This window comes from Protopterus annectens, chromosome 11.part0, assembly GCF_019279795.1.
Source record: "Protopterus annectens isolate FY-2018-M chromosome 11.part0, PAN1.0, whole genome shotgun sequence".
Lineage (NCBI taxonomy): Eukaryota > Metazoa > Chordata > Ceratodontiformes > Protopteridae > Protopterus > Protopterus annectens.
Genome location: NC_056745.1, coordinates 1,049,490,783 through 1,049,512,951, shown reverse-complemented (window position 1 = coordinate 1,049,512,951; position 22,169 = coordinate 1,049,490,783). Strand labels below are relative to the sequence as shown.

The window sequence follows — 22,169 nt, the reverse complement described above, 5'->3', positions numbered from 1 at the left end:
TAATGGACCTGATAAAGGCAATAAAAGCCTTGAACCATCTATGGAATCCAGGACCACAGACATCACCACCATCACCAGTGATGTGGTGCATAAAGAAACATGGGAAACTAGGCCTACTCCCTATGCAGATGTGCCATAATTGCCTGCAAGATTGCAACTTGACATACTCAACTCCCTTCAGATGATATACATCTAGTCAGAGAAGAACACAGCAGACCCTCCACAAATGGATATTTACACCCAGGGGCATTCTAGCAGTTTATCTACCTGTGGGGAACTCCCTATGTAGTTCTGTTTGACTCTGTTCACATTAGACAGTTACAGAAGTACCAGGATTTATTGCAAACGGGCCTGGAAAATGGATACCTTTTATCTTGTGGATAGGAATGTTCCTTTGTCTTTTCCCCTTTCCTCTGATTGCCATAGTCTTACCAAATATGAAGAAGGAGACTTCACTAGTGGTTCTGGTAACTGTCTTTGTCCCAGACATCAGAGTTATCGCTTCACATGCAGCTTACTAGAGTTGCCAAAACCTTTCTCACAGAGTGGACATACTTACACAGGACAAGGGATCTCTTATTCATCCCAGCATTCTGAACCTACATCTGACAATATTGCTGATAGATTTTTGATTCTATTTAGGTACTTCTTTATAGTTTTTGTGCAATGGCTACTAAAGGAGGCTAGAAACCTGAAACTAGAAAATCATATTTAGCCAAATGAAGATTTTTTAGCCAGTTCTGTAGCAGAGACTAGGACCCAACACATGCAGGCTGTGATCACCCTCCAGTACCTGTATATATTGCTCAAATCTGGCCAGTCTTAAATTTCTGTCAAAGTAGATCTTTCATCCATTTTTCCTTGTTTGCTGTTAAATTCCCCACTTTCTTTGTTTCACATCAAGGAGTTGTTGAAGGGGGTTTTTACATATTAGACCACATGGAAAGCAGGTGGCTCCATCCTGGGATCTCAGTTTTGTATTACAAAAGCTAAATCTTCATTTGAACCTGACGTTGCGTACTTGGAAGGCAGTTCTGCTTGTTGCGCTGACTTTGACCAGACAAGTATCTTAGCTATAAGCCCTCATATCCTGTCAATGCTTCTTTTTCATAAAGGTAGACTGACTCTTAGAATTAATAATTCGTGTTAAAGCTCGATTACAAGTTTACTTTAAATTAATCTGTTCATCTCCCTGTGTTCTTTCTCAAGCCCAAAAACAGATTAGAGAGAATTTCGTATTCCCTGAATGTCCACAGACAACTTGGGTATTATTTGAATAAGACAAAATATTTCATGTTGTCAGACTATTTTTAGAAGGTAAAAAATAAAGGACATTGGGTTTCCAAGCATATCAAAAAGCATATCCAGATGGCTGTCTCATGCTGTTCCGTTCTGTTGTTCTCAACATTGAAGAAGTCCTCCTCATGATGTCAAGAACCATGCCTTTAGAGCTGTGACTACTTATGCAGCATTTTGGAAAGAGGGTGGACTCTAGATCTATTCTGGAAGCAGCAACGTGGTCCTCTGTGCACACTTTCATTAACCTTTACAAAATTGACCCCAGTTTTTGCTAGATCTGTTTGCTGTAGTCTTCTGGACTGTGGCCATCTTCCTCCACCTTTTCTGTCTAAGCTATGGCAATAGTCCTGTAAAGCTTTATGCTGCTGCAGCAGTCATCTAATGATGAACATGGTACAATTGTGTAAGTAAACTTACCTTAACAGTAGATGTTCAAATAGTTCATTGTTGCATTGCTAACACCCTTTCTCCAGACCCTTTCTTTTTAATTTGCTGTTTACCAATGGCCAGGTGGGGTCCCAGTCATTTTTGACATAAGTTGACAGTTCTTACACAAGGGCATTACATACCTTTAGCTTGCAGCCTTCCTTTCTGAGGAAGGAAAGTTCTGAAATTTGGCACCCGTATTTCCTATTATACCAGCTCTCCCTCATACTTTAGCAAGCGTATGGTGCATGAGGAAGATGCCCAAAAGACTTGCTGTACTGCAAGGGCATTCAAACACCATGACAGGATAAGTCCCATATAGCTTTATACTACTGTGACAGTGATCTATTTGAACATGTACTGTTAGTATACCTTTTCTTACACAGCTGCACTATACCTAATGTACTACATTACAGCTTTTGTTGTTGTTGGCACTAACTTTAACTGTTTTGTTTAGATTATGTACAAGTATGCAAATGTAAGCTTCTTTTTGTAAATGTCTCTCTATGACAGAGGTGCATGTCTAAGATATGTATGCATGCATTGTACATATGTATACATGTATGCTTCACTAGAGCACAGTCATGTTTTTGTGGATATGGTTCGTTGTTTGACTTCTGTGTTTATTGTGAAGGCTTGTACTTAAATTGGTTTAGTACCCTTTACTTGTTTGTCATAGAATTTGATATGGACAGTTATCTGTTCAAAGTCTTGGAATATGCAAAAAAAAGTGGACAGAGCAGCAGTTCTAAAACTGTGCAACAAAAAATGTGGTGGAAATTTTTTTTTTTTGGGGGGTGCTTTGGCCCTGTCCTGTTAACTGCCTGGTATTGCTTCTATTCCCATATCCCTAGACCATTTTGTTTCTCCTTGATGGGAGATGATGGTGAGTCATGTCATCATACTGTGGGACTTAGCATTTCCTGAGATGGCCTTTGTGTTGTGTCAACACCAGAAATGATGTACAGAGCTCTGTGCCACCTGCTTAATTCAGGTATATTATTGATGCTTGTAGCCATCATAAAACCCATGTCCTTTACTTAAGCATTTTCCACTGGCCTGCACTGCAGGTGCTGTTGGGGTAAGAGTGAGATTCCCTCTGATCCACCCCTGCCTAGGTTAAAGCCATTTATTCCTTCCATTAATCTGCCATCCCCCTGTTGTCCTCAGTAGCTACATAAACTTTGATCCTTGGTGATAAAGGCAGCTACATTGTCTCTCTACCAGATGTCTAATGAGATTGAACCACCACACTGCTTACCTAAAAACAGCTCTTTATGTGCAACTAATGGAATGTGTTTCTTATACCATGTATAGAGCCACATTGAATGAATATTTTTGTAATGAAAAAAACATCATGTATTTTGAAAGGACTGTATAAGAATAAGTATGTATTTTTCACATTTATTGTGCAGATTTAAGAGCTGCTCTTGGGACAATTCCTGATTACTTGTAGAACTAGAATGTCCAGTTGATTGGAGACATAAGTGGTATGATTAACAAAAGTGGGAGAAAGGTGTGTTTGATCCATTTATTTTATTAGTTAACTGATCAGTATGTTTTTTGGAAATGTACACATGTCTGTATGTACCAGTTCTTATATCTTCATGCTCCTATGCAGGTAGTTTCACCCATTGCACTCGCATAGCAAAATGAAATTCTGAGTATAGCTACCTCATTTGTAAAAAATCATTTTGTGTAAATGCATACATTCTGGCACTTTGCCATTACACTTCTGACCTAATGCTATAAAGAAAAAAACAGCTGATTTTATTTAAAAAGACCATCTTCTCACTTGTAAAATGGAAATAACCTAATACTTTTAAAAATGTATTGCTGACTTGAAAGGAAAGAACTGAGAAGTAATCAGCAGAACAAAATAAAAACAGGATTGAGAGGTAAAAATTTATGTAGGGAATGAGCCAAATTCAAAAATAATTTGAAGTGCTGTCAGTGGACATAATGAGCCCATATGCTGAGGCCATCTCTCAAAAATCCTCAAATACCAGTGCTGTACCATTCACAGGGTAAACATGCATGAAGTATACAGTAATAAGAGATGTCCTTCTATATTACTGCTGCAGTATTCATAACCTTTGCTCCTGCCATGGATAGCTCAATGTACGTATAGTATACAAGAGCCTTTACCTATTACCAGTGTCATACAGCAGAGCTAAGTACGGTATAAAGGTGACATGTGGATGCTCCAAACTACTTTGCCTCTAGTCTGAATGCCACAGTTGGTGGCGGTCTAAACACTGTTCACTGTGCTCGTTGTACCGAACCTCTTGCAGATAAATACCCCATTGGGGTTCTTTTTTATTTTTTTTCCATTACCTTGTATGTTGAGAGCTCATGTCATTCCAAGAAAGGAAAATGTCAGTGTGGGAGACAGATTCTCCATAAAGATCATCACAAGTGTTTATTTGGTCTAGACACTTCTCAAGACCACACTCAGTGCTGTATTTCATTTCTCAGGAATTTGTTCTGAAGACTCTTCATAGCCATCTGTCTTCACTTTCCATTTATCTTGAGAATCACTTTCTCAAGTTATTGGCCAAGGGTACCATGGCCATATCCGCCCATCACGAGGTACATCTGCCACTTCAGTAAAGGGCCAAGAAGTCTAGGTCTTGATACTGCTGCTGTTTAGCTTCCACCAGAGGTCTCTCTCAAAGCGGATAGTAATACCAGGGGCTGATGTCTCTTCCCTGTGATGTGACCCTGTCTGAAGCCAGCATGGAACTGGTTTCTCAAACATGCCTAATGCTTTGCAAACGCCTGCAGTGGACTTTTAGGGGAGAACCATAGCTGATTGTATTCAGAGGGCCTAGGGGGATTCCTCAGATCTTAATTTGGGAGGAGGTTCCTTTTAACCTGATTGAGTCTAGGCAGGGTTCAGAGATGCCAAGGTTGGTTAAAGCTGACATCCCCCTTATGAAGACATAAAACTAAATAAATATGTTTCTTCCATTTCCAGGGGGTCCTCAAAAGAAGTGGCAGGATTTTATGTGGGTCTTATTTAATGCTTTGATGACTTTCAGACCACTGCAGGGGGTTTCTGTTTCTGGTTCTCCTTGGTGCTCTATACCTAAGAGATCTAGGAATCCTGAAGCATCTGCTGAGGCATCAGATTCAGATTATCTTACTCCCAAATGCCACCAACTTTGGATTATGGCTCTGAGGAGGAGGTTTTCTTAAGCCCTGACTCTCCTTTAGAGAAATTGTCTTTGGGGATACAGTGGTTTGCATGATGGAGCATTTTAAGTGGGACTGCTCCCAGATGTCTTGCATCCAGAAAAGGTGTTATATGAGTTATTTCAGATGGACTCCCCTAACCCTACTGCTGATCCCCCTGTCTTGGCTGCTTTGCTTGACACTTTTTCAGCTGCTTTCTTGGCTGCTGATTGCCAAGCTGCTTGCTCACAAGAAGCCTCACCAGTTTTATAAAGTGCTTGAGGCTTTCAAGTTCCTTTACAAGTGTCTTTCTGGCCCAGCTGTGTTCTCTTTCTGTTGATAAGCTTTCCAGACTTTTGCCTTCTTCCAAGATTATTACCTCTATGCTTTTGCCTTCTTCCAAGCTTATTCCATCTGACAAGGACGGTCAGGTTATGGAGAGGCTGGGGAAAAAAGTGTATACGTCTGCCAAGCTGGCATTTCATGCCAGAAATTATCAAACTTACATGACCAGGTGTATTGAATCCCTTTCGTTTCAAATTGGGGGTTCTGTCTGACCTGGCTGATTCTGAGTCCAAATTCACTCCTCTTTCGTTGGTGGGCTCCACTTCTCAGATGGATCATTACTCCATCAAGTATAGCTACAGTGCTGCTGTTGCATCCTCTAGAGCTGCTACTTCAGATTCTGTCATGAGACTCTATTGTTAGCTTCATTTTCAGGCGTATGTGATTATAGGTTCATAGGTTCATAGGTTCATACTAGGCTATCTGCCCTAGGGCATTTATAAGCCTAGCCAGAGTGTGTGTGGCTTTCACCACCCCTTAGGATGAGAATACTATACCCATTAGTTTGCTGTGCCTCTGTCCAGCAGTGATACAGAGATGATTCCCGGGGTAAACCTACGATCTCCCATCCACTCAAGATTTCTCTTGAACAGAGTCAGTGAGGGGCTCTGCCTCACATGGACTGGGATTCTGTTCCATAGTGTAGGGAGTCTCTGGGTGATGAATCTGTCCCTCCAGCACGTCCTATTTATATCCGTGTTGAGGTTTAAGTCTCTTGCTCTCGTGGCTCTGGTGGATTTGGATTTTTTGAGGTGGAGCATGTCCATTAATTCCGGGTTGGACATGGCCTTGTATGTCAGGCACAGATCACCTCTGAGCAGGCGGTATGCGACTGAATAGAGCTGGAGTTTCTTCAGTCGGGCAGTATGACATATGTTTGAGCCCCTTTATCCTTTTGGTGAGGAACTTTTGGGGTCTTTCCAACTGCTGCAGGTGTCGGGTAAGGTACATTCCAAATGGGGCGTTGTACTCAATCATTGGTCTGATAAGTGAAGAGTACAGGGGTACAATGACCTCTCCTGATCTGGATGTGAATCCCTTCATGATCAGGTGGGCAATGTAGAAGGTCTTCCTAACCACTTTGGCAATGTGAGTGTCGAAAGAGAGGTTACTGCCAACTTGGGCCCCCAGGTCCCTGATAACTTCTGCCGTGTTTAATGGATTACAACCTATGTGGTAATTAGGGTTACCTTGTTTTTCCCAAAGGGTATGACTATACATTTTTGGCATTTAGCTTAAGGCCATGGCTCTGGCACCAGTTATCCATTTCTATGAGACCTTTCTGGAGGATGTCTGTGTCTGATGGAGTGTCAATTATGGTGCCCAGTTTGCAGTCATCTGCAAATTTTGTCAGCCACAATCCCCTATGTTTGCCTGCACTTCAGAAAAATAAATGCTGAACAAGAGGGGGCCCAGGACTGAGCCCTGTGGGACACCGCCGTGACCAGCTTAGAGTCTGACATGGCACCAGTAACTCTAACCCTGTGTGTTCTGTCCTTGAGCCAGTTTGCAACCCATCTTGTGACATATGGGTTTACATCTAAGCTGGTGAGCTTTTCTATGATGCCCGAGTGGGGTATTGTGTCAAATGCTTTTGCTAGGTCAAGGTAGGCTGTGTGAACTGCCTTACCCTCATCAATGGCCTTAGTGACTGTTTCGAAAAAGTCGACCAAGTTCAAGAGGCAGGGTCTGCCCTTGACAAAGCCAAATTGGGTAGGATCCAGTGTCTGTAGGTCCCCAATGTCTTTATTTATGAGTTCCATTATGATCCTCTCCATAGCTTTGCAGACAAGGCTCGTCAAGCTTATGGGCGGTAATTTCAGGGTCCGTAGAAGCACCGCCTTTGTGGAGTGGGACCACAGTTGCCGTACGCCATTCTTTGGGTATGTATCCTGTAGTAAGGCTAAGATTAAATAGCAGCCTTATGTGTGGGTTTAGTTCCTCATTGAGTTCATGTAGCACACAGCCGGGGACACCGTCCGGTCCCATTGATGCTGTGTTTTTTGCTTTAGAGAGAGCAGCTCTCACCTGGGCATCTGAGATGTTTGGGAGGCTAGACTCTGGTGGGATAGATATTTCTCCTTTTGGGGGGGAGGGAGGGGAGAAATTTGCACTGAACCTGTCTGCCAGTATGTTGGCAATGTCTGTGGGTTCAGTGATTTTTTTATCATTTTGGACTAATTCTGAGCATATCTGGGAGTTTCCACCCAGGTTTCTAACATAGCTAAAGAAGGCTTTTTGTGATGATATTAAGGCCAAGGTTCTTGATGCTTCTTTGAATAAACAAAATCTCTTTGCTACTGCAGTTAACCAAGGCAGGATCATGAAAGATCTTAAGCAGATTTTTGTTTCTCCCATTCCTAAGCTTCAGAGAAATTATCCTGCTAAAGCTGCTGTTCTTCAAAGACAACCTCAGCAGCCTTCTAAAAGAAAGACTGTTTCTGGGCATGTTTTTTTCTCACAAAGCCACTCGGATGTCTAGATCTCAAAAGCCTACTTTTCAGGGCAAGTTTGCCTCCATCTAACATCTGGCCCTCCTTTCCCCTCAGCCAGGTTTCCTTGTCTTACACTCTCTCTCTCTCTCTCTCCCTGTTTGGCAACAGATTCCTACAGACTCTTGGGTTCTGTCAGAAACCTGGTTGGATGAAAGGACGTAACTACTGGTGTTAATAAAGTGCAGTTTCAAGGCTTTCCTCGTGTTTCTTTCATTGGTTATTGTTCTGGAATAGCCATGTTCTGTAGAAATACAGTAAATATAATAGATGTAACTTTAGCAGAAATGGAAGGATTAGCAATTGCAGATTTAAAATGGAAAGAAGTGTGTAGAGTTATAATAGTATATGCTTATACTAATTGTAAAGAAAGGAAAAGCTTATTTCATCAGATTTTAGACTATAATGATAAATATGAATATTATAATAACAAGAGACTGATTTAAGTGGCAAGTGTTACAAGAAAGGAAATTATATAAGAAAAATGTTAGAAGTTACAAGATGTGGCAAGTTAAAACTTTGTGACAAAAATTATGACTTACAAAAGGAGCATGTATAACACTGTAATATATTACTTTATAGTATCAAAAGGTTAAGTTAAAGGAGGAGGGGAGTTAGTTGAAACAGGATTTTCCTATCTTGCAGTATGGCTAGAGATAAAGGAAAACAAAGAATATATAAAACTAGGCAAAGGAATAAAAAGGATGAGTGAAGAAGGAAAGATTAGTAATACACGTACGGAAAAATCATATTACTATGAAAACATTCTATAAAAAATGGACTGAATGGTGACTGATATTTAAGGAAAAAATATAAAACATTTTTACTGTGGCAATATGATGTGAGAAAAGTAGAGAAAGAAAAATATAAAAAAAAAACAGTGCATTGGAAGATTTAGGACATAATGATAATACTTTGATAAATAAAAATAATTATATGAAAGAAATCAAGAAAAATACAAGAATTGTTATATAAGCAAAGATATTTTTACAAAGAAAAAGAGAAGTAGTACTGAGTTACTTAAGTAGGTTACTAAGGGAAGATAGTAGTGAAATGAGAAAAATAAAAATGTAAAAGGAGAAATAAGAACTCAAGAAGAGATTATGAATAGCATAGTACAATATGTACAAGAAATGTTTAAAGAAAAAATAAGGTAGTGGAAAAAACATGGAAAGTAAAGCATTTAACAGAAAAAGAGAATAAAGAGTTGGAAAAGGAAATGTCTTTAAATGAGCTAGATAAAGTACTAGGACAGGTAACTATAGAAAATATAGATTCAGCTATAGGAGCAGATGAATAGTGTATAAAAGGTATAATTTAAGGGACTGGCAAAAAAAGATTTTGAATTAATCGTTAAATGAAGGCTTTGTGTATAAAGAATTATGTAGTGATTCATACGGAAGAAGAAAGATAGAAGACCATTAAAAACTTGAGACCAGTAGTATTGAATAGTAAGGATTATAAAATCTTTATAAAAATAATGCAAAAGAGATTTGAAACTAAAATTGAAAATATTATGGAAGACTGTATATATATATGTATAGTAGAAAGGTTGTTAAAAATTATTAATGATAGTGAAATTGTGGAGGATGATATGACTAGAAAAGAAGAAGATAAAATCATGATAGGAGACCTTAATAAAACATTTGATGCAATTGGAGATGAAATCTTATGGGTAATAAAGAATATAATGTAAGTAAGAAAGTTAGGACGTTATGTATGCGCATAGTAATAATAAATTAAAAATACTTGTAAATGGCTGGTTAAGCCAAGAGGTACATATGAAGAGTGGTGTAAGACAGGTATGTCTGAGTTGTATACTCTTTCCATTAGTTATAAATGTGATAGTATGTTAAACTACAAAATGAAGGAGAGAATGTGTGACACCTGAAGGTTTAAGAATTGCAGTTCTGTTAACACATGCAGATGACATTGTAATACTTGCAAAAAAAATTGGATGAAAGAAGGAATAATTTGCATAATGTGTTTCTGGAGGTGATAGGGATGGCTTTAAATAAAGAGAAAAGTAAAGGTTTAGGTGAGGTGTGTATGTATGTATGTGTATCTATATATATATATATATATATATATATATATATATATATATATATAGATGTATAGATATATAGATATATATATAGATATATATAGATATATCTATCTATATATATAGATATAGATATATATGTAGATATATATATATATATTCGGATCTAGGACTTTTGATCAAAAGGTCAAAAGTCCGAATCCATAATTACCGAACATACTTTCCGAACATACTTTAGCAAAAGCGCTTTCACCGAAAAAGCACTTTCGTTAAAGTATGTTTAAAAAAAAAAAAAAAAAGTTAAACCTACTGCTATGCAGGTATCCGCACTGTAGTACGATCGGCACAACAAGCATACTTATCCTAAAGTGCTGCTAAGGTGAACAGCACTTTCAGTTAAGTATGCTCAGTGATTTCTGTTTCAGTGGAAAGTGCAGTCTGGGATCTGTACGGATCCCATAATATATATATATATATATATATATATATATATATATATATATATATATATATATATGCACACACACATATATATATATATATATATATATATATATATATATATATATATATATACACACACATATATATATATATATATATACACACACACACACACATATATATATATTTATATATATATATATATATATACACACACACACACACACACACAGACACACACACACGCACATATATATATATATATATATATGTGTATATCATACATACACACACACACACATACACATATATATATATATATATATATATATATATATATATATATATATATATATGTTATAAAACGTTTACACACTCTAGTTAAAATGTCAGTTTTTTTGTGATATAAAAAATGAGATCACAATAAATCATTTCAAAACTTTTCCCACCTTTAATGTGACCTATAAGCTGTACAATTCAATTGAAAAACAAACAAATCTGTTAGGGGAAAAAATATGAAAAATAAAAAGAAATGTACAATAAGCTAGTTGCATAAGTGTGCACACCCTTAAGCTAATACGTTGTTGAAGCACCTTTTGATTTAATTACCGCATTCAGTCTTCTTGGGTAGGAGTCTTAGCATGGCACATCTTTGCTTGGCAGTATTTGCCCAGTCTTCCTTGCAAAAGTGCTCCAAATCTGTCCGATTGCGAGGGCATCTCTTGTGTGCACTTCTTCAGTTCACCCCACAGATTTTCTATTGGATTTAGGTCTGGGCTCTGACTGGGCCATTCCAAAACTTTAATTTTCTTCTGGTGAAGCCATTCTTTTTTTGATTTGGATGTATGCTTGGCGTCATTGTCATATTAAAAGGTGAAATTCTTTTTCATCTTCAGCTTTCTAGCAGATGCCTGAAGGTTTTGGGCCAAAAGTGACTGGTATTTTTAATTGTTCATAATTCCCTCCACCCTGACTAAAGCCCCAATTCCAGCTGAAGAAGAGCAACCCCAAAACATGATGCTGCCGCCACCATGCTTCACCGTGGGGATGGTGTTCTTTTGGTGATGAGAAATTTTGCTTTTGCGCCAAACATACCTTTTGGAATTGTGGCCAAAAAGTTCAACCTTGGTCTCATCAGACCAGAACACATTTTCCCACATGCTTTTGGGAGACTTGATGTATTGTTTTGCAAATTTTAACCGGGTCTGGATGTTTTTCTATGTAAGAAAAGGCTTCCGTCTTGCAACCCTACCCCATTGCCCAGGTATATGGAGAATACGGGAGATTGTTGTCACATGTAGTACACAACCGGTACTTGCCAGAAATTCCTGCAGCTCCTTCAGTGATGCTATAGGTCTCTTGGCAGCCTCCCTGACAAGTTTTTGTCTGGTCTTTTCATCAATTTTGGGGGGAAGTCCAGTTCTTTGCAACATCACTGTTGTCCCATATTTTCTCCACTTTTTCATGATTGTCTTCACTGTGCTCCATGATATATCCAATGCTGTGGAAACGTTTTTATAGCCTTCTCCTGACTGATAGCTTTCAACAATGAGATCCCTTTGATGCTTTGTAAAATCTCTGCAAAACATGGCTTTTGCTGTAGCAGCCAACTGAGTAAATGTCAGGAAAATCTTACTAGGACAGCTGAATTTTATTTTGGGGTTAATCAGAGTCTCTTTAATTGATGGCAGATGGGTACCCAAGAAGACTGAATGTTGTAATTAAATCGAAAGGTGCTTCAACAAAGAATTAGTTTAAGGGTGTGGCTAATTTTTTAATATCACAAAAACCTGGCATTTATCAAGGGTGTGTAAACTTTTTATATCCACTGTCGATATATGTATATATATATATATATATATATATATATATGTGTGTGTGTGTGTGTGTGTGTGTGTATATATATATATATATATATATATATATATATAGAGAGAGAGAGATGTATACACACACACACATATATATATATATATATATATATATGTATATATATATATATATACACATTGTTCAATAAATTACATTTCTGTGTTGGGTATAAAATTTGGGAGTAAAGATGCAAGTAGAATTCAGTGGGGGGGGGAACAATATAAGAAATTATCATTCAGAAAAAGTACTGATGGGAAGAATAGCATACATAGCAAGTGTATTTATGTTGCCAACAGTATTCGAAAAGGAATTATTGCAGATAAATTTTCATTTGTATGAGTAAAAAAAGAGGAGTTTTGTATGTAAATAAAGAGGAACGAGGTTTAGGGTTAATTAACCTAGTGGTTATATACTGCTTTATTAAATTTGTACAAAGTTTTAAAGTGGATAACTGAAAAAGGTGAGAGATTAGTAGTAAAATTGTATAAATACTAAGTAAAATTGTCTAAATACTAAGTATAATACATTTTGGGGTATGGTAAAAAAAGAAAGAGTATATAAATGAAGAAATGAAATGTTATCAAGAAAAAATATTTTTGTAAAAAATAAAAATCAGTGATATAGAAAAAGAAAAGTATGGTATAAGAATGTAATGATAAAACAGTAATATGTAAAACCATGGGAAAATCTCACAGTTGAAAAACATTAAAGCTTTAAAAATAAGAAACACAAGGTGTAATCAGAAATTAGAATGTCAACTTTTTTGTAGATACTGGTAATAAGATCATTTACCAGTAAAAGGAAACCTGCCATGTTGTTGTTTGTCTTTTCATGGTTAGGGGTCGCCACAGCGGAACTCTGGTCCGTTAATGATTGGTATTCGATTTTTATGATGCTGAGTTGCCAGCCTGACGCCCAATCTTCAGCGAAGGCATGCTCATTCACGCATGTCTTTCGGAGGACACTTGACCGCGAGGAGGACATGCAGACTCCACACAGAAGGCACTCCAGCCGAGAATAGAACAAGAGTACCTCTTGCTGTGAGGCAACAACGGTAACGCTGTACCACCCCGGCTTTTGCCATGTAAAAAAAAAAAAAAAAAAAGTAATAGAATATGTTTACATTATCAAGAAGAAACAACTGTGGAACATGTGTTTTTTTTTTCAAAGATTTAAAAAGTGGATAAAGTAAACATGGATATGACTAAACAGAATATTATAAGAACAGAGGTAAAGAAGGGTCTATATCACATAGTCGAAGTCTTATAGCTTTGAACACATAATGTTCGAACAGTTATGTTTGAAGTTATAAAACTTCGACTATGGATTAAAAAAAAAACGGAAAACAAAATAAACTGTTTTCACTTGGGGGGCTGTGCACCCCCCCCCCCCGCTACTTAAATATACCAGCTCCGAGATCACATCCCATTGAACAAAATGGAAACTTCACTTTTGGAAATTTCCATTCAAACGCTCAAACTTTTACAAATTCGAACTTATGGTCTTGACCATATGAGGTTCGAACTTGTAAAAGTTCGACTACGTGACAGGAACCCGGTAAAGAATATGCTAAAAGAACAGATAAGTTTTATGTCATATGGGTTATAAGGATTGAAAGAATAAATTAAATTATGTTTAATGTTAAGTGGATTTTGGCAGCAATATTAAGTAAAATTAGATGGTGGCTATGGAAAATGGAGTATGGGTCTAATAGGGATGAACATCTAGTATGATTGCAAAGGAAATTATGAATATGTGTAAATATGTTGGTATATCTATGTATTTGTGCATTTCTAAGTATTTTCTAAGTATGAATTATTTTTGTATATAAATGAAGGATCCTTACTCATTTTGTTTTTTTACCTCCACCCAAGCCACCAACAACTTAAGCAGGTAGGACCTGAATTTAACATCTCATCTGAAAGACAACACACACAGAAATGCAACACCCGGTAATGCTACATTGTAGTTTCAGCAGATGATCTACCTGGTGTGGAAACAGACCCCGCAGCCTTCTGCACCAAAGACAAGTGTGCTACCTGTTGTGCCGCTGTCACTGCCTTTTTTCTATTAGGAACATCTGGCTGCCCGAGGGGTGTTTGCCTTCCTCTCTGGTATCTCCTTTTTCCCCAGTTGTACGTGTTCTCTTTCTTCCTGTGGTGACTTCAGAGTTTGGAATGTCTGTTTGTCATCTTTATGCCCTACAGTGATGTGGGGAACATACGTCTGACAAACGACAGTGGTAATCGGTAAAGGCTTTGGTATACTGGCTGGATGTTGGTGTATCCTTTGCAGGAGGCCCCACAGGTTATGAATACCGCAGCAGTGAAGAGGACAGCTACTGTTATGGTAAGTTTTTTTACAACTGTACTTTCCCTAAAATATTGAAATGTTATTTACCTGGGCTAGGATAGGGGAGTGTTAAACGAAAGATCAGCTCTGGTTAAATTTATATTTGAGTCAAGAAGAGAAGCTGCAGTTAAAAAAGTGGTATTGTCGCCTCACAGCAAGAGGCACTCCGGTTTGATCTTCGGCTGGGGTGTCTTCTGTGCAGAGTCCGCATGACCTCCCTGTGGTTTGTGGGTTTCCTCCGGGTGCTCTGGTTTCCTCCCACATCCCCAAAGACATGCTGCAAGTGGATTGGACATGCTAAAATTGGCCCTAGGTGTGAGTGCATGTGTGTGTGTGCCTTCCGTGGATGGTTGGGTGCCAGGCTGGCAACTCAACACTGTAAAACTCCACTGCCAATCATGAGCAGACAAGGTGATCCGCTGTGGCGACCCCTTACCAGGAAAAGCCGAGAGAGAGAGAGTAGGGCATGTAAAATAATTCATGGTAACTATATGAGGCAATCAGAAGATGTTAGAAAAGACTCTGAAATGGGAATGGAAAGGCAGTATTCAAAGGAAAAATGAGAGGATATATGTGGTGCTCCCGAGTATGTAAGAAAATCTAGAAGGTTTAGGATTTTTCCGTTGGAGTGTTTACATGGGTATTTTTATACCCAAATGGACTTCAGAGATTTATTTTCCACATGTAGGCAGCAGTTGTTGGAGGTGTGATGGGAAAGAGAGTGGTACTTGGGAAATGCCTTTTGGAAATGCAATAGTTTGTAGATTTAAAAAATTACCTAGAGGGTATTTTGTCAGAAATGTTGGGGGAACAAATTATTTTAACTACGGAAATGATTCTTTTGAGATGAGATATAGAAACTGAATTGTCTGGACATGGTAAGGCCCTACTTAGATTAATGCTGTGGGCTGCCAAAAAAGCAGTTACCAGTGAATGGGAATTAAAGACTAAACCAACTGTAACAAGCATATTAGTTGTTGAAGGGAAGGTAAAAGAATTTGAGGTAGAATCTTTAGAAAAGGAAGGATAAACTAAATAGAAATAAACGGAATTTGTGATAAGATTACATGCAGAATAACATTCAAGAGGAGGAGTGAAATTGCAAGGAATGCAGAACTTTAGCAGTCTCTGTAAGGTCAAATTGAATAATAATTATTAATGAAGAAACCATATATGTTTAATGCATGAAAAATACAAATCTTTGTAATGTTTTTTTTTTTTTAAATAATTGTATGTGTACCCATGTCACTGTGTAACATATGAAGTTAATATAAGTGTTTAAAAACAAAAAGACTGAGACCCCTTTGTAGATTGTAAATATTGTTTTCCTTGAAATTCAGGAAGGTGTACTCAGTTGTAAGTGATGTGGCAGGTTCGGAGACTAGTTGTACTCTCTTAATGTAATATGTAATGCCACAGTGAATTAATCTGAGCAGTGGAACTTTTGATGAAAAAAAGAAACACAATGCCAAACTGAAGTAGAAGAAAAGATGAGCCCAGTTAGACACCCACTATGGACGGTCCTGTCAGATCGGCGGATATAGTTAAGAACATATTACTTATTTACTAAATGTTTTAAACTGGTATGAGCACCATTGTTTCTTGATAGCAGGTTGTTTTGCTTTAGTTTTGTGGTGATGTTATCATCTGTTTTTGGTGTCCAAATGGCTTACAGTGTAATCCGTTTTACATATTTGTTTCCTGTTCTCTTTTATTCAGCACGATTGTTGAAGAAATACCAGATAATGAGATTGAGAAAGCAGATGAAAAAGGAATGATGGAAAGGGAAAACCAAGAAGCAGATGTGGTAAGAAAAAAAAAGGCAAGGGTTTTATTACGAAGCTTTATTACCTGGCAATAAATGCACCATTTTATCCTCTTGTTAATAAAAGGAACAGTGAGTATGGCCTACTCTGTTTCTTCATCTTTACTTATTTTCATGGTTATATAATATTTTGTAATTTTGCATATATTTTGCTTCTAAAATATACTGAATAAGTAGCAGCAATATATCAGTAGTACACCACCAACACCTGAAGGTAGTTACCCATTACACCCCCCCCCCCCAGTAGTTCATGTAACTGATGTGGCAGACTCTTAGACTAAATTTTCCTTCCATGTGCCTTGTCCTGATGAATCAGTGTTTTCCGTCTCACATTCCAGTGTTTAACCTCTTCCTTGAGGAACCCATTTAAATATTAGATGTAATTTAACAGGTAAATATACTGATCCACATGGTTCCTTCTTAGCCATGACTTCAAAAGGAAAGGCAGTATGCAAAGGTAAATCACACAAAATATATTGATTACTTGGCAGTAATAAAGCATTGCAAACAGATTAAAAAAAGGCATTTTATAAAATATCTTTGGAGGCTGAGAGTCATGTTGAACCAGGATTATGTGGCTTTAGAGAGGGGACGTGAAGAGGCATACCTTCTAGAATAAAAACATGCAGACATGTATATGTCTATATATGCATTAAAACAATGCTTTGCAAAACAGAGTAAGGTGATTAGTTATGGGACGTAAAACAGCAGGCCAGTAATACAATATAAAGCTCACTGAATGAAGAGAACTTGTATTCTACTCGCAGATGAGTATTACGTAGCAGTAAATGTATACATGCACAAGAAAAATGAAGGTGAAATACCTCATGCTATGTACATCTTAAGGTTTGTAATTTAGGTTCTCATTACAGTCCAGGTCTGGCTGCATTTCACATTCACTGCCTGTTTTATATCTTTCCCCACTGATATTTTTTCAACGTAAATAATGTGTTAAGTTTCAATTTCATGACCAAATTCTAAGATTGTAGCTGATCATAACCAATTTCATTGTATAGAAGGCAAAAATAATACCCTGTCAAAACTGATCCTAAAGAGAATATACTTTGTTTTAACAGCTGTGCATTGTGCTGTTGCGTCACCATTCCAATGTAAGCAAACCCAAGCAGGTATGACCCTAGCCCGGAGTAGCATCCTGCCATCACCCCGAATGAGACCACAGTACAAGGACAAAGTGATTGACTACAACAGTTGACTAAGCTTCTGGTGTCATTCTAAGGGGACCCAGTATCTGTCTGCCTGAGATGACATGATCGGACTACAATGCTTTGCCAGAGATGGCCTGCACCTGACACTCTTGGGATTCCAGATACTGGCTAATGCTCTTGCCCACCCCTATAGTGCCTTTTAGGCAAGGTTCAAATGATGAATTCACCACTGTAACAGGTACAAGCAAGCAAAATCTGAGGGTGATGTTACTCAATGCTAGAAGTCTAAACCTCAAAATGCACTCACTCGAGGCACTCCTTAAAATGGAGAACATCGACATCTGTGCAGTGACAGAGACCTGGTTCTAGGCTTCAGAGAGCACCTCTGCATTACCAGGTTATAATTCATACCACACCTTTCAGCCATCTAACCTGGACCAAAATGGTAAAGGTGGAGGTGTGTCCATATTCATTAAGGATATCCACACCTCCAGGCTAGTTGCTCAGCATAATGCATCCGAGATTATCTAAGTGCAACTAACTCTGGGCAAGACCTCAATCCAAATTGTAACTTTCTACACATCCCCCACCATGCCCCAGGATTCCCACTCCTCATTTCTTGATACACTGGAAAATATTAGGGTACAACCCAACACACTAATAATGGGAGATTTCAACTACCCCACCATTAACTGGGAAAACTACTCATGTACTAACTCTTTTGCTCAACGTTTTCTGGAATTCATAAATTCCAAAGCCTTGGAGCAGCTTATCCACACCCCTACCATGGGCAGTAATATCCTAGACCTGGTCATTACCAACATGGGCGACCGGTGTTCCACACCAGAGGTCAATTCCTCATTGGTCAGATCCGACCACAAGCCAATCACCCTAGACATCCACATCCCGCCTCCACCACCCATTAGGGAAACCACTGTAAAAAATTTCTCCAAAGCCAACTTCATGCTTCTTTAGACAGAATTGGCAAACTTCACAACACCCATACAGACTGACAGTAGCGGTACGACTGCTGAATCCTACACAAATGTACTTTATAAGCACTTACACGAGTGCATGGATCATGCTATCCCTAACAGAACCAAGATGCTATCCTCTAAAAAAAGGAAGCCAATCTGGTGGTCTTCTGCCATAAACAAACTCTACAACAGAAGAAAGAAACTGTTGCAAAAAAGTAAAATCCCATGATTGGAGTAACTCCCTGGTCAGCCTCATTAAGAAGCTGAGATCCATTATAAAATCCTCCAAAGCTAGTTACGAAAACAAAATCGCCACTGATTCTAAAGACAACCACAAAGCATTCTATAGCTGTCAAGAATCTCAATGGCAACACTCAGATCTGCTCTGAGTTACAGCACAATGGCACTAAATATACAGAACCAACTGATACTGCCAACATCCTGGCAGATAGGTTCAGTGCTAACTGTACTTCAAACTTCCTGTGATCAGAGCTGCACAGATAAAACCACACTCTCCAAAGCCAATAACACAGCATCCATGGGACCCGGCAACATCCCAGGCTGCGTTCTACATGAACTACAAAACAAACTGGCACCCCACCTAAGCACCATGTTCAGTCATAGCCTTACCTCAGGCTTTGTGCCCACAGAATGGCGCACAATGACAGTTATCCCACTCCACAAAGGGGGAGCCATCACGGACCCCGGGAACTACCGCCCCATTAGCCTGATGAGCCTGGTCTGCAAGGCCATAGAACTTATCATCATGGAACTTATAAACAAAAACATTGGTAATCTCCAAACTCTGGACCCCATCCAGTTCAAGTTTGTGAAAGGCAGATCATGTCTCCTAAACTTAATAGACTTCTTTGAAGCAGCCACCAAAGCCATAGACGAGGGTAAGGTGGTTCACACAGCCTATCTAGTTCTCGCCAAGGATTTTGATGCCATCCCCCACTCTGGAATTATAGATAAACTCACTAAACTAGGTATAAATACCTATGTCAGAAGAAGGGTTGCCAACTGGCTCATTGACAGAACCCGCAGTGTGAAAGTATCAGACTCAAAATCTGACTTCAAACCAGTGACAAGCAGAGTACCACAGGGTTCAGTCCTGGGTCCTCTCCTGTTTGGTATCTGCTTCTCTATAGTACAGGCTAACACAGAAGGTCTTTGACTAACAAAGGTCGCAGATGACTGCAAACTAGGAGCCATAATTGAAACTCATAATGATGTGGACATCCTACAAAAGGGCCTTACTGAGACAGATGCCTGGTGTCAAAGCCATGGCCTCAAGCTCAATGCCAAAAAGTGCATTGTCATCCCCTTTGGTAAAAACTCTGTACCCATGAACTACCACATAGGTGGTAGTCTACTTAACACTGAAAGTGTGATGAGATCTTGAGACACAGATGGACAGTAGTCTCTCCTTTGATGATCACATTGTGACAGTAGTCAGGAAATCCTTCTGCATGGCACACCTCATCACAAAAGGTTTCTCATCCAGGAAAAAAGAGGTCATTGTTCCCCACTAATCACTCATTAGACCCATTATAGTGTACAACACCCCTTTTGGTATGTACCTCACAAGACATCTACAACAACTGGAAAGGCCGCAGTAATACCTCACAAAGAGGATTATCAGCCTCAAACAGATGCCCTACACAGACCGTCTCAAAAAACTCCAGGTTTACTCTGTCACATATCGCCTATTGTCTGCCTAACATACAAAGCTATGTCAAACCCAGAGCTGTTGGATATGCTCCACTTAGGAAATCCCAATCCCTCCGAGCTACGTGCTCTAGGGACCTAAACCTTGTCGCCACAATAAACAGAACATGCTGGAGGGATAGATTCCTGTCCCAGAGACTTCCATACTCTGGAACAAACTACCTATCTATACCAAACAAAGCTCCTCATTAGCACTCTTCCAGAAAACTCCTGATGATTGGATGGGAAATAGGAAATTCATCCCAGGATCACCTCTGTGGCTCTGCTCGACAGGGGCAAAGGAAAATAATTTTCTTGGGTGGCGAAAGCCACGGTACATTTTTGGCTAGGCTTATATGGGTCCTAGGGCTAATAGCCTAGTACCTACCTATGAACCTATGTTGTATTTCAAGAAAGACAAGCTCCAGTGAAGTAACTAGTTCTTTTCTAACCTTTCTTATTTCTAGGTGGCTGAGCAGGCAGCATAAATGCCTTTGTTGGTGGAAAGTCAGAAGATGCTGGGGTTGTATTTCACAGTTCCAACACTGCAGTGAAGCATAAGAGGGATGCTGCACTCCTGAGGTGCCAACCTTTAGACAAGATGTTAAACTGAGGTCCCCATCTGCAAGAGTTGGTGGGAGCTTTAGTTGAGATCAGAGATTTATTGTGATATTCATCCAAATTTGCATCTCAAACTTATGTTTAAAAAAAAAGTTGATTTCACCGTTACAAATTAAACTTCACTTCATTTTACAAGTGTACAACCATCTGTTGTATTCTGTTCTTTATTGAACAAATATGTTTTATTTTCTTTCAACCCTGATCTCTAGGGTAGTTCTATTAGTGGGCAGCAGTCATATTTTTTGCAGTTATTCCCTTTCGCATTGGGAAATTCAGCTTACTTGCTGCCATTTCTGAGAAATAATCCACCCTCTTGCTTTCCTTAAACACCTGCATTTGTTCCCTCAAGATTTAGGGGGATACACATTATTTTTCACCAGAAAGGATTTCATTTCATGAGAGACCTCACTGGCTCTTACCATTGGCCGGTCTCCAAATTGAAGCGTATATAGAAGTTACTGGGCTCCTCAGTTTGCATCATGTACCAGGTCAAATTTCAGATGTGCACTGTCATATGATGGGTTAAGTGCAGCGATACATTTCTTCCGTATCATTGTAAGTATATGTAGCCTGTTTTTTATTAATAAAAACCTTCATGAAGTACTTTTTTTTTTTTATTTATGCCAACATCCCTGAGACTTTCACTTTTAGCATCGACACTGTAGGGAAAGCATGAACATGTGCCTGCTATAATAAAATCGCAAAATTTGCTACAAACTCTAAATACTCAACCTACCACTGCTCCTCACTTCATCAACTAAATTGGCTAGAATCTCCCCATCATCTTACTTACCTTCAGTTAATTACAGCCTACAAAATAATCTTCTAGCCTGAAAGGTGCCCATCCCTCTCATCCATACTGACCATGTACCACCCCAATCGCCACCTCAGATCCGAAAACAAAATGCTGTTATCTATTGAGAAACCCAATCTCAGCTGGCCAAATGCTGTACTCCTGTGCTGTTTTAAAGCTATGGAATAATCTTCCTCCTTCACTCAGAGCAATCAGTAGTCCTGCCTCCTTTAAAAAATCACTTAAATTACATTTTTCTCTCAGTGGCTTTGCTCTAGTACCCCACCAAAAAATCCCAATAGCTGATTTCCCACTCTGGAATATGAATCTCTATCTTTAAAAAGTTACCACTGCTCTTCTCCACCTTCCTGTTTCTTTGTCACCTGCTTCTTTAAAAACCTAACACCATTTTCTCTGTACTTTCCAGTCTCTGTCACCTGCTTCCTATCTTTCTCTGTTACCTGCTATACTCCTATCAATCTTTAAAAACTTACCACTATTCTTCTCTGTACCTTCCTGTCTCTTTCGGTCACCTGCTTCCTGTCTCTCTGTCACCTCCTATTCACCTCTCACTCATTCTGTCCACTTGCTTTACACCCCATAACCATACTCTTCAGTTTGAA

At 38.8% G+C, this 22,169-nt stretch overlaps 1 protein-coding gene across 1 annotated transcript in view; it reads left to right on the top strand.

Annotated features, from left to right (window-relative positions):
* The window catches only part of LOC122815018 (kinesin-like protein KIF21A), a 1,294,913-nt gene that overhangs the window by 266,447 nt on the left and 1,006,297 nt on the right, over positions 1-22,169 (top strand). Inside the window, exon 8 of the mRNA XM_044087270.1 lies at positions 16,174-16,261. Coding sequence (XP_043943205.1) covers positions 16,174-16,261 — 88 coding nt within the window. The remainder of the gene's footprint in view (positions 1-16,173; positions 16,262-22,169) is intronic.